Source organism: Apteryx mantelli, chromosome 2, assembly GCF_036417845.1.
Source record: "Apteryx mantelli isolate bAptMan1 chromosome 2, bAptMan1.hap1, whole genome shotgun sequence".
NCBI lineage: Eukaryota > Metazoa > Chordata > Aves > Apterygiformes > Apterygidae > Apteryx > Apteryx mantelli.
In genome coordinates this window covers 101,725,759-101,738,583 of record NC_089979.1, presented here as the reverse complement: position 1 = coordinate 101,738,583, position 12,825 = coordinate 101,725,759, and the positions used below count along the sequence as shown (strand labels likewise).

Sequence of the window (12,825 nt, the reverse complement as noted above, 5' to 3'; positions counted from 1 at the left end):
CGTATCAGTCAAAAAAGATTTGATAGCTGTTGTCTTTTGAAAGTCTCATATTAGCAGGATTGCAAACTATAGAATTGTTATGAAATATTTTACTAGCATGTTTTGAAATGTTGTTGTAAGTGCTTTAGAATAAAGGAAGATGTTTTATTATTCATGTTTTGTTGTATTTTCTCACTAAAGTGCAAAAGTTAGTCATTTGCAAGAGACCACTGTGCACTGGTGAATATTTGCTATACTTGTTTGTGTTAATTGCTTTATTTTAATTTCAAATTACTGAAATGCAGTGAAACAGTCAACTTAATCCAAATATACTGATTCCAAACATTACATAGTGCTGAAACAAAAGGTAAAAGTATTGGCTCACAGAATGTATGAGTTGTAGATGTTGGAACCATTTTGATAGTAATAATAGTGAGCTCTGTGCAGCAGGCTATTTGCAGAGTTTGGGGAAAATACAATGTAACATCTTTTAGAAAAGAACAAGTACCTTTGCTTGCTATTGGATGAAATCCACACTTATTTCATCCTGAAGAAATCGGAAAGGTTACTGCAGTTACCCAGGGATGTCACCCAGCAGAATCTTGCCCAAAATCTTGTGTTGGTTCAGCTCCCCATGTCTCTGGAAAATGCTGCTTACAGTAAATTGCCACCACTGATTAGCATTGTAAGAAATATTCACCAGGTCTGATTATATTTTCTTTCTCTCTTTTCTTTACAATAGCTTTGGGCCAAATCATGCTGTATGTCGATGGTATGAACGGAGTAATAAATCATAATGAAACTATCCAATGGCTGTACACTCTTATTGGGTCGAAGGTAAGACATGCTCCCGTATTCTTGTTTTATATGTTTGCAGTGTTTTTTAAATGCATTTTATTTGTATTATGTATACATTTAGGGTTTAAACGCACTGTGTCTTAGGCTCTAAATGATTACACAGCTCTGCGCAGAAACCTAGGCACACTGTACTGTTATTTCTTTTATAGTATTTTATGCTGTTGGCACATACTTCATTTTCAAAAGCAAAGAGTAGCCCATGTTATTGTCTATTGTATGTTATTGATGATGGAGAATATTACTTTTTCTTGCACTTGTAGTTCCCAGGATGCTATTTGGCAGTGGGATTTGTTGTGTATTTTGTCTTGCTTTTTTCTCCCCCTTTCAGTTCTATGAACGCAAAGTTTCTACAGTTTGTCTTTTCCATACTACTCGACTGTGCTCGGGATAGGGGGAGAAGAGTTTATAGTGACTTTCTGCTTGTGCCTAAAGGGCCTTAAAAGACTGTCTGCAGGGGGTACTTCACTGAACCCTGCATTCAAGGAGGCAACAACTGAAGACCTGTATCAAAATATATGCTACTCGGTTGTCTGACCCAGGGGAGCAGTAAGTTATATAGTGCACAACCCACTTTTTAAGGACATCTATCCTGGAGGTTGAGAAGGAAGCAGAACATAAATTTTGCTAATGCTCTACCCCAAAGGGTTATAGGTAGGGCTAAAACCCCAAAGGGTTATAGGTAGGTAGAGCCACAATTATGCTATTCTAGCATGTGTTTGCTCTCAAATCTGGGGACTTTCATTAAGGTCTGTGGGGAGTGCTCCTGCTCTTGTCATTTAGACCTGCTTGGGACAGACCTGAATGATAGAGTAGTTTGAAGAGTGTACGTTGGCTACTATTAACAACTTTGAAAGCTCTTCCATAATTGGTGGAGCTGAATCCATAGTTAGAAATACCAGGAGATTTCCGGAGACTTTTTCTGAAGTGGCTGAGCCACGATAGTTGTTGCTGGATATTGTAGTGACATAAAATCATAGAGATACTGCTGCTTTTTCTTTTCTTTTCCTTTCCTATTTAAAATACCTTTCATAACAGAAAAAGAGCTCAGTGTCCCGGGGGCCTTTTTTAGCCACTACAGAATTTTTGCTACAATGTGCAAATTTCACCACTGCAGAAGATCAAGAAAATCAAGCCAAAAAACAGATGCCACAGTCTTACAAGAACTGATTTATTCTGGGTTGGCTAGCGATATTGGTAGATATGTAAAAATAAAGTGATAATTATGGTTATCAAATCTCAGGCATACAGGGCATGGTTAAATGAACAATGCATGTTTGAGAGAAGATTAGGAGAAAATTGTCCCCCACGTAAAGTGTTCCACTGTTGGCCGGGTGTTACACTGGGCACTTTGCCCTCTTGAAACACGGAAAGTTAGCCACAATTGGAAAAAACATGCCTAAAGAGAGAGAAGTGGTTTGCTTGGTATGGACCCTCATTTTCTATGGAATAGATGAGAGGCAAGCAAAAAAAGGAAAAATTTACCACAATGTCCATGATTATTTTACTTCTCTAATGCACCTAATGGGAGTGAGAGAAACATGGCTGTATTGCTACCTTGCACATTAAATTCTGTCTAGGTTTTCTTGACCAAAGTACTTTAATGCTCCTTAAGTTCCCGTCTCCCTCCCCCATAGTCAGCCCAAATGATTATCTCCATATCCTGGCTCCGTGTTTGCAGCTAAGGAATGCAGGCAATGTGCTTTGAATAGTTGGGCTTCAGGTAGCATCAAAGTCACTTTTTCGTTATTATTTGACTGTGTTGGAAGAGAGCTAAGTCCCCATCTGCGTGCCAAAACTTAATCGAAAGTATGACAAGCTTACTATCAGAATGCGTGGTGTGACAGCTGCTTTATGCACTTAAAGGTGAATTTGACTTTCTGTGAAAATTGAATCCGTGGAATTTGCAACATACCTACAGTCTAATTTGCAGCCCTGCTATGCTGGTTCTTTCTCTGCAGCCATGAAGGGGAAAAATCTGTTAACACTGCTGAACGAAAAGGAATAGTAAAATTGCCAATTAAGTATCAGGACAAATCCCTTTAAGAGGAAACAGAAGGAATACAGTCATTCAGCTGCCGCAGCTGTGGCTGGACATGTTGTTTCTCGTCTTCTCAAAAACTCTGAAGAGGTTTAATAAACTCAGCGATAGAGATGGTTGAATCTGTTCCGCTGCAGATTCTTTCTGTCAAATTTTATAATGATTCTGACCCTTTACTGTTACTTGCTCTGCTCAATTTGTATAGGGCTGCTGGCTCTTTCTCCATTGCTCACTTAGAATAGTATATTACTGCATGTACTTTTCCACATCAGGACACACATTCAGCAGAGGACCTTAGGGTTTGTCACACTCAGCCATGCAACAGCTATTCTTTTGGCATCTGCCTCCAGGTTCACTCTAGGGACCTAGTGATACTTCTACATGGAGACGGGAACAGGGGAGATCATTAAAAGTGGAAATTAGCCAGAAAGAAGGAGCATAAATGATTTATGGAAAGCCTGTCTCGATTGTTGCCATTATATTCTTCATTCTTGCTAATTCTACTGTGGTTTTAGCCCTTAAAGCATCAATAGATGCTGATATAGATGGATTGCCAGAAGTTGCTGGTAATTTTAACAATGCGTTGTCAAAACTTGCTCTGAACTCAGTTATTGGGGAGATGGTTAAAATTCCAGCGGCGTGTCTACACTAATACTACTGCCCTTTTACTAGGTAAGATGTACCTGTAGTGTCAGGGTGAGGAACTGAAAAGAGGGGAGAAGGTTAATCTTAGATGACTCACATTTGCTAGTGGGGGAAAAAGCCTCCTGTTTCAACGTGGTATTATATAGGTGTTAAATTGGAAATAAGAAGTTAACAGCGCCCTTCCTCTGCCATCCTTTCTAAAGGGAAGAGCATCTAGCAGCAAATCTCAAACTCACAGGGCCACTGCCAGACCTTTGCAAGACATGTCCAGCTACCATGTGACCATGGCAATGTGATTTCCTTTCCACAGACAGGCTGTAGATCCCTTTCCAATCATCATCAGCTCATAGATCCCTGGCATAAAACACTTCGTGCATAATCCCAATTTAAATGCGTATTACTACTATTTCATCATTAATTATAGAGGTAGCAATTCAGCAGTCTCTCCCTGTTGAACAAAGCATTCAAGTATGTACTTAATTGTAGGTGTATGATTATGTTCTGTTGGCTTCAAGGGATCTTTAATAGATAACTGAAGTCAGCAGTGTACTGCTGAAATAGTACAGAAGAGGGCTATAGCAGGGCCAAGGATCTGATCATATTATATAGGCTGGAAGTTATGTATATAGGAAATATCTATGTCAACCAAATTTTCCTTTGGCATTCCTTGGTAGCTTGGAACATTGATTCAAGATATTTTGCTCTAACCCCTCCCCCCCCCAACAAAAAAAACCTGAGTCAATGAATTCTAGCTAACACTGCTTTCAGAATTTCTTACCTCCCCAAAAATGCTACTTAAAAAAAAAAAAGAAAGAAAGAAAAGTGGAGAAACTAACTTATCAAGCATCTTGCTGTAGCTGCCGTAATGTAAATCTTGGTTCAACTTCATAGCATCTGGGAAATGATACTCTACAACTTTCTCAGGGCTCCTGCCAGCTGTACATTGCTGCTGCTGAGGTTAGAATTAAGTTTTTGCGTCAAATTGCAAGTTATATTTAGCCTGGTTGTAAAGGGGCCTGAGGCTTGCGTTCGTGCCAGCAACTGGCACCACAGAGCTCCGTGGTGGGTCACTCCCCAGTAGAGTCCCTGGGTGATGGTGACGGCAGGGAGCGTTGGAAAATTTCTCTTACCTAAAACAAGGGACCCAAGGTTAAAGACAGATATGTACGCAGTGATACTGAGTCCTTTTAATGTATTTTTTCATCTGTTAGTGTGTACAGGTTAATATATGTGAACTTCCACATGCATCTGTATTCACTCCAAATTGTTAATAGAAAGTACACAACGCCCTACCTGATTGCAGTGCCTTACCCTCCCCAGGACTAGTTACTGAGTGTTTACAACAAGGTACATTTCTGAGCAAAACCTCTTGAGCAAAACCAGGTGTTTACGTTGTCCACTAGGGGAAGCAAAAGCTCTTCGGCATCGCAAACCCGCAAGCTTTTGCCGCTTCGCACTGATCTTCAAATGCATGTGTAAGGCATGAACTGTTCCAAAACTGCAGCCTGGTTTCACCTTCCCCCCCATCCTCCCTTTCTGAGTGCTACTGATAATGATTATTTTTTCCCATTTGATGATCCAGGCTGTTCTAATTTCCCTCAGGAGAACTAAAGCCCCTTTTTGGCACTGTTTTCGATGGAAAGTAATCCATTTTCAAAGTGGTGCTGGGTAACCCCAGAAGACTGGGTGGAATGCTAGGCCTTGGCTGATACAACAAGGTTGATTAAAGATTCCTATCTCACATATTGTTTTAATTTTTTTTCTACTTTGCTTCTGTCTGGGTCCTATATTGCAAGGTTAAATATGAATTTTAACTAGCAAGCTGTCCCTGTGCCCCGTGTGAATCTTTTGCTTCCTTTGCCATTAAGTGAGGACTTTTTCAATATTTTAAATATAATCCAAGCCAAAAGAAGAAAAACAACAATCTCAAAGCAAAAGAAACAACAAACCACTTTTTTTAAAAAAAGTTCAAATAGGACATAGCTGTAGTGTGAGAATTTGTTTGTTCCAAAACAAAAATTATGTTTCCAAAAGAAAACAATTCAGTAGAACTTTTTTCTATACAGTTTTAGTGATGTGTTACTACATTAGCACTGCTTTTAGTTCATTTCAGAAGAATTTTGAGAAAAACAATATTCTTAGTCACACACAGCACTAAACTTATTTTTACAGGTGAACCAGTTAAGGTATGGAGAGATAAATACTCAATTTAAGCACTTGATTAAATTGGTTTCTGTTCCACAGATCACTTACACACGTGCTCAACTGAAGTCATACGGTATTCTCTGCTCTGCTTATGACTTGAACTTGGGCTTTTCTTTTTCTCAAGACATTTCTCATCAAAACTTATGCAAATGGATGTTAAAGTGGATCTGCAAATATATAGCAGCAAGTGATTTATAGTCATGGAGAAAGGTATGGATGAAAGGGAATTAAAAGATATGAATAGGCCTAAAAATAGGATCTTGAGTAGCACTGAAGCCCGAAACATGTTAAATCACCACCAGAGATTGGACAGGAAAACCTCTTGATGAGATTCTTGGAAATGTGATGTATTTGCATCTCATTAATTTTTCTGATAAATATTTTGTAAATCATTGTGTGTATGGATGGCCTATCCTGGGTTAACATTGCCTGTTTGGTGAAATGGCACATACATAGCAATTATACTGCAGCATTCTCTTGTGCTTTATTCTTAATGCACGTGGAAGGTGATCTAGAGAAGCTTGCCTGCTAAAAGTGTTAGGCATTCAGGACAGATCACGCACCTCGGAGACCTACTTTAATTATTTTCACGTGCTGTCTCCTTCCTGATGTGCTGCCTCGGTGGTTAATGAACTCCTTTGCAGCCCCTGACAAATGAGACTCCATATACAGCTAATGCACAAGCTACATACATGACACTGATGCTCTTGTATCCAGCTGAAACTTGGATAAATCAGTATTTTCATTTTGTTTCCAGGTCTGCCATAGGCAGAAATATCAGTGAGGTGCCAGTCTTTCAGGTTCTCAGGCTCCTTTGCTTGCCGGGAGGGTTTGGAGAAGAGCAGAGAATCTTACCTAGAACCCCCAAAGCAACGTGGTCTCAGCCGTTGCCCGTACTGTGCTCAGGATCTTGAGCTGTGGGGAATAGGTGCAACTGTTTTGAGTTCAGCAAAATTGTGAACGTCATATCAGCTTAGGAACTGGCTCTTAAATTCAGTCTGAGATGCATTTAGCCATTATTATAAAAATGGTTGTGTGAGGGAGAAACAAAACCCAGGGTTTATAGGAACTTAACTTTCTTACTTCCTGCCTTTTAAGAGCTTGAGCCAACGCTTACTGAAGCCAATGGAAAGCTTCCCTAGGTGTCTCAGTCAGAATCTGTAGCTGCACTGTTGCATGAACATAATTTATTTTGAATTGTGTTTAATTAGTGCTTTGAAGATAAGGAACAGGATGTTGCAATAAACTTGGAATAGGATAAGCCAACCAGTGCAGGCTACATTACATACTCACTTTGGTCTGTCTTACATAGCAGATAAGCAGTTTGCTGCTCTTTTTTTTACCATATTTACAGGTGAGGTTCAAAGTCATTCCATCAAACGTAACCATTTGCAGTAGTCCAGTCCTGCAGCAATACGTATCTCTGTAGATCAATCTGTTGCATTCGCTGAGTATTTTGAAGGCATTTATACCCATTTTTCTAGTAGTGTTCAAAGTGAACACTTGTAGGTTAAGACCATGCTAGAAAACACACAGCTCCCCCACATCATGACAGAGATCTAATTTCAACTCATTTGAAGTGGAGAATGAGAAAATGTAATGTTTAACCACCAACAGTGTGGCAAGTGTTCAGGCTCAAGTTTTCACTCAGACTCACCTATTCAAATGTGTATGAGACAATGTCCTGGTAATAATGAGTGAAATATGTCCAAGTATATCCAGAAAATGCCACACATTTTTACAGATATACAGATGTGTTGTACAAGAAAGGCATGAAGAAAGAAAAATCAAGTAAGTGTTACACTAGAGTTAGTATGAGTATTAGTGAAACAAAAGGAAAAACAATATGAAATCAGTGCTAGCTTTTAGAATTGTGTTGGTCTCTGACTAAAGAAATTCAGAGTCATGGATATGTTATCATTCACATTTGTGAGCAAGTTGCTCTGCAACCTGTCCTAGCTATTAGGATTTTCTAACAGGTGTTCAGTCCAGGCTTCCTGTAAAAGGGGAAGGTGGAGATGGAAGTTTGTCTGTATCATGGCAGCATGTGAGTAAAGCAAATGGAGCCTACTTGTCTTTCCAGCATGCCTAAGCCACCAGTTTGGAGAGTCTTTTGCTATAAAACCAATTGCTTGAATGAGAAGAATAGCAAACTTGCAAGCATTCGTGGTCAGATAGGAAAGAGTGAAGAACTACAAGAAAGTTGCTCTGAGGATAAAAAGCAGATGGTTATAATCCAAATTTATAATGCAGACCATGAAATGCAAAAATTGTGCTTCCCTGAGATATTTACACATATCTAAACACAGAAATCAACTTGACCGATATAAAACACATTGCTGACATTATGCCAGACCTTTTGAGATAACTAAATTATCATTTTGTATGGTAGAAATAGTGTTAGTCCTAAGTAAGGAGTTTAATAAGCTGCATTTTAAGAACATGTTTTAAAATTAAAATATGCAGCTGTGACTGAATCTCTGCTTGAACTGCTGTTTCATGAACTCAGGTGCACAATGCTTCAGTGTGCAAGGTTATCTGTTTTCTGGTCTCTGTCATTCTTAGGTGATGCAGGGATATATCTTTTTTGGTAGCAGCTATGATGCTTGTCAGAGGGCAGGTGGACTGTTGGAAAGCCTTGATGAAAAGTCAGGGGGAAACAGCTCTTTCAGTGCATAGTCAGTTTTTGAAATGCCACCAAATGCAAATTTGTTAGCTTGGACCTTCAGCTAAGGTGAAGTGATATAGTTCCTTTTAGCTCATTTAGTAGTTGAAATAAGTATATGCAAAAAGTCCAGCTCATGCTTCCCAGTGCAGTACTTGATCTATTTTCTTCCCATCTTTTGTTGTCATAATCATTTTCCTTTTGTCTGGTCCACCCAGTAATGTCACTGTCCAGCTATATGACATTGTACAGTTTCACTAGTGTTGCAGAACAAGGATGTGAACTGCACAGGTAAGTGCCTCTTTGTGCACATGCTTGCATGTGGCCTGAGTAGAAATGTAGATGTCCTGGTAGGAAGTCACTTAGCAATCCTTCCTCATTCCCCTGAGTCCTTTTCTCCAAGACTAATACTTTGTACTGGCAAACCTGACAGCTACTGATACTGGAAGAAGAGCATTAAAGAAGTGTGCGAGCAGATCATCAGGCATTTTCAGTCTAAAATGACCTAGGGCATTATCAAATATGGCTGTACTTTAGAGCAGCTCTTCTGCAAGACTGCAGGATGACTGATTCTGGTTTATGTAATTATACTCATCATTGAAAATCAAAGTTTTAGGCACGTCAGTAGCAAGTGTCCTTTGTACCCTATCCCTGTATCCCCACAATCTCATATAGCTCATTTCAGCGAGCCAGTGGGTAAGCGCTGATTGCTCTAACCATCATAGGTGCGATTAGTAGATGCACTTTCATAGAAGGAGGCCTTTAATCATGGTGCGTGGGGGGATTGGGGTTTATGTCTGCATCAAGTGTGGCAGGAGAGAAGTGTACAAGATAAATCAACATAAAAGATGAGAAAATGGACCATGTTGAATGAGTATGTTTCCAGAAAGTGCTAAGTACAAGTACCTCATTGGTATTTATTGCCAAATTGTTATGGAGATGTCACCTTTCGTTCTCCCCTGCACATAGTGAGTCTAATATAAGAAACAGACTCCTGAAGCTTAGTTAAGTGCCCTGAGTTTTAGACAGCGTTTTTGGTAGTTCTGTGCAGGTGTGTGTGCTGAGATGACTCCTGCAATTTGCAGGAAGAAAGGAGGGGGTCATCCTTTTGCATTCTTTTGTATGTATTAATGTTCTGGCTTTTTATGGCTGTTAGAGGGCATTACAGTCAATTTTGATGTATTCCCTCAGGTTTGAAGAATGTAGGTAGTCTCTCCTTATATTAACAGAGCTTTGGATTTACCTTATGTATTTATCATAATACCCCAAGAGAATTCATTCTGTGACGTGTGGTGTAATTAATTTATAAGATATGGGTAAAGTGCTCTTGTTAATCGCTTCATTTTTCTCACTGTTTATAATAACCTTCTGGAGACCTAGACCTTTGTTACCAAGTTGCTTCTTCCTCTCCACACTATTTTGATGATTATTGAATTGTTATTAAAGATTTCTGAGAAGAACCTCACTGTTGGGGTTGATCCTTTTTCTAAGAGAGCATGTGTTTTGCAGAAATGCAATTACAGTTTGTGAGGAAACAGCAGCAGAAATTTCACACAAACTTGGTTCAAATTTTTGGATGTACAAAGATCTCAGACTCCTTTAAAAGTATGAAATGAACCCACTGTGTACTCTGTGTCTGCGGATGTGAAGCTTATAGGATCCTCCTTTTTCTGTAGAGCTCTGCTGCTTAATCTTCTCTTACTTTTTTTCTAAACATCCTAGCTTTCTGGAGCTAGGAAATTCCTTCAGACAGCAACAGTGTTAGTCAATACAGCACTGTCTTTTTTTTTTCCTCTTAAATTAATTGCTATTCTGATTGCCAATATATGTGCAGTAGTAGAATCCTGCCTACAGGAAAGAAGCTGGTATCCACCATTTTTCCAGCATCGTGTAAACCAGACTTGGGACAGTTCAGCCTGCACAGCCATTAATATGTCAGTGTTTTGCTTTTAGCTTAGGCTGGAAGAATGACCCAACTAGGGAGGGAGTCCCCTACATTGGGAGACCCAGGTTGAATCCGGACTCCAAGCACATTCTTGAACCAGTCTCTGAATCCCCTTGCACCTCGGTGCATCGTCTGGAAAACTGGTATTTGGATTTTACAGCCCTAGGGGAAGAACGTGAAGGAGTGGAGGGACAGATTATATGTGTTAAAGGCAGATGCATAGGTGAAAGTTGAGCCTAATACTAATTGTTACCATGTCTTTCTTTCTGGCATCTCTCACAAATGCTTGTCATTCCTTTATTTAGATATAGTCATTCTTTAAAGCAACAGTTACTAGCTGAAGATATTTGGACAAGACTTAAAAATATGCTGTGTCAAAAATGGAAACCATGTGATGGCTTTACATTAAGCATGTAGCACATGCCAAGAAACCTCTGAATCGCTACCAGCATGGGTCCCTAAACTTACTTCACGAGGTTGTTGTCCTAGGGACTCATCAAGGTTACCTCTTAGGTTTTACACTGGTCTCTTTGGCTACCTGATTTAGTCCTTAGGAAGGAAGCTGTCTAGTAAAACGTGTGGACTGTGATTATTTTTCATGAGATCAGTATCAAGATCAAAAGAAAAGCTCTCTACTATGTTTTCTTCCCCCCCCCCCCCCAGTCCTCTAGTTTAGATAGTTTAGATCATAAAGCTGCTTCAAAATGATTTCCAGCATACCAGCAGGTTCATTAACTGGTTCCATGATACACTGAAATGCATCTCATCTGGACCCATTGTGTACTGTCCTTCCATCTTCCAGGCTTCTCTGATCATAGCTACTGAACAAGGGGTTCAGGTATTGCCCCTCGCTATTTATTATTTTTCTTCTTGAAGACCCCATTAAAAAAAATAGTTCAATACAAAAAATATTGTTCAATACAAAAGTACTGTCCAATACCTCAGCCAATGTGGAATTTTTATAGATTGGTTCCTTAAATTTTTTGAATTTCCTCTTCTCATTAAAAGACTGTGGCAATTGTTTGTTTGTTTTATTTTCAGCATCAAGTAGTTACTTGCTTCTTTAGTTTAGTAATAGCATACTAAAGCATCCCCTTCAGAAGCTATTTTTGGTCCACTGCACTTTAGATTTCAATGTGAGGTTGTCAAAATACATCGTTGTTCAGATTTTGTGGGGCAATGGCAACTGCTCCCCAGCTCACAGTTCGAACACTTCCCTGGCAGAGCTTTCCAAATTACAGGCTTACTTGCAAAATCTAGAGGGAAAGAGTCAGCTGAGACAAGAGACCCCAGCAAGTATTAATGTATGAGATTGCTCCAAAATGATTACTCCCATGTGGGTTGAGTTTCTGCTCACCCTATTTTCCTTTCGAAAGAGTGAACAGAGTTCTGCTTCGTCATATTTTTTCCCCTCTGTGTCTCCAGTAGTGTAACTTTGGTGGAGCCCTCAGTGGTTTGCAGTGCTCTGTGCACATATTACTTCTCCTTTCTGTCCCCCCCATTATGGTCTAGCTTGCCCACAGGCACACTCTCCTCAGATTTGATGTTTGTGGGCCACCAGACAAGATCTGCAAACTGAATGCAAGATGTACCTGACATCATCACCTGATGTAGTAATACTGCATTTATTCATTTTGGGGGTGGTTGTGTTTAGCTTTTTTTTTTTTTTAATCCCTTCTGCTCAGAAGGGTGGGTTAGGGTTATTCATCATCTTTTGGCTAAACTGACACAATGTTATGTGGAACAGATGGACATCCCTAGACAGACAAATAAGGGTCATGGCCTTGCGTTTACCTCCAGGTCGTTAGCTCAGCATGTTTTGACAGGTCTGAGTAGTACAACCCTGGTCTGTAGCGGTTATGATACTGTGGATATTACGGCCCTGATAGCATCCTGCTATGCCAGTTATTTCTTAGTACCAGGAAAAAAAAAAAGCCTAAAAAGGCATCCTTCTGACTTTCTTCCCTTTCAGGGGGTTGTCCTCTAAAGCTTTTGCCTTTCCCTAAGGAAATGAGTTACAGCTGGATGGGGAAAAAGGTCAATATTTCGCTTATTGTTGGAATTTCAGAAGATTTTAGATTTTCCCTCTCCTTTGAAGCCATGCTGCTAATTTGCGAGTGTGTGTCTGTTTTCATTTTAAATCCTGTTTGGTCAATAAAAATTAGTTTGCTTGAATATCCTGTACCTCCAGAACCAAAGGAGAATGCAAATTTGAAAATCTTCAGAATAGATATTAATACCTCCTGCCTTCATCCGAGGTTGTTTCCATCCCTGCATGGATATGGACATGTGCAGATGAACACTTCAGGCACAAACATTTTCTCTGACTCTTCTGGGGAGCCAGCATACACTTTACAGCAAACAGCGACCAGGCACAGCACATGTCTTGTGCTACCAAGACGCAGAAAATGCTGTAGCTGTTCTCATGAGGAAGAAAAATCAGTGAGCAGTGAGGAGAAGGGGAAAAAATGCTTTCTCTACCTCTAGAAA

At 39.7% G+C, this 12,825-nt stretch overlaps 1 protein-coding gene across 1 annotated transcript in view; it reads left to right on the top strand.

The window, feature by feature from the left end:
- Positions 1-12,825, top strand: part of LOC106492840 (FH1/FH2 domain-containing protein 3-like) — a 292,303-nt gene that overhangs the window by 242,497 nt on the left and 36,981 nt on the right. The window contains exon 5 of the mRNA XM_067291169.1: positions 722-816. Coding sequence (XP_067147270.1) covers positions 722-816 — 95 coding nt within the window. The remainder of the gene's footprint in view (positions 1-721; positions 817-12,825) is intronic.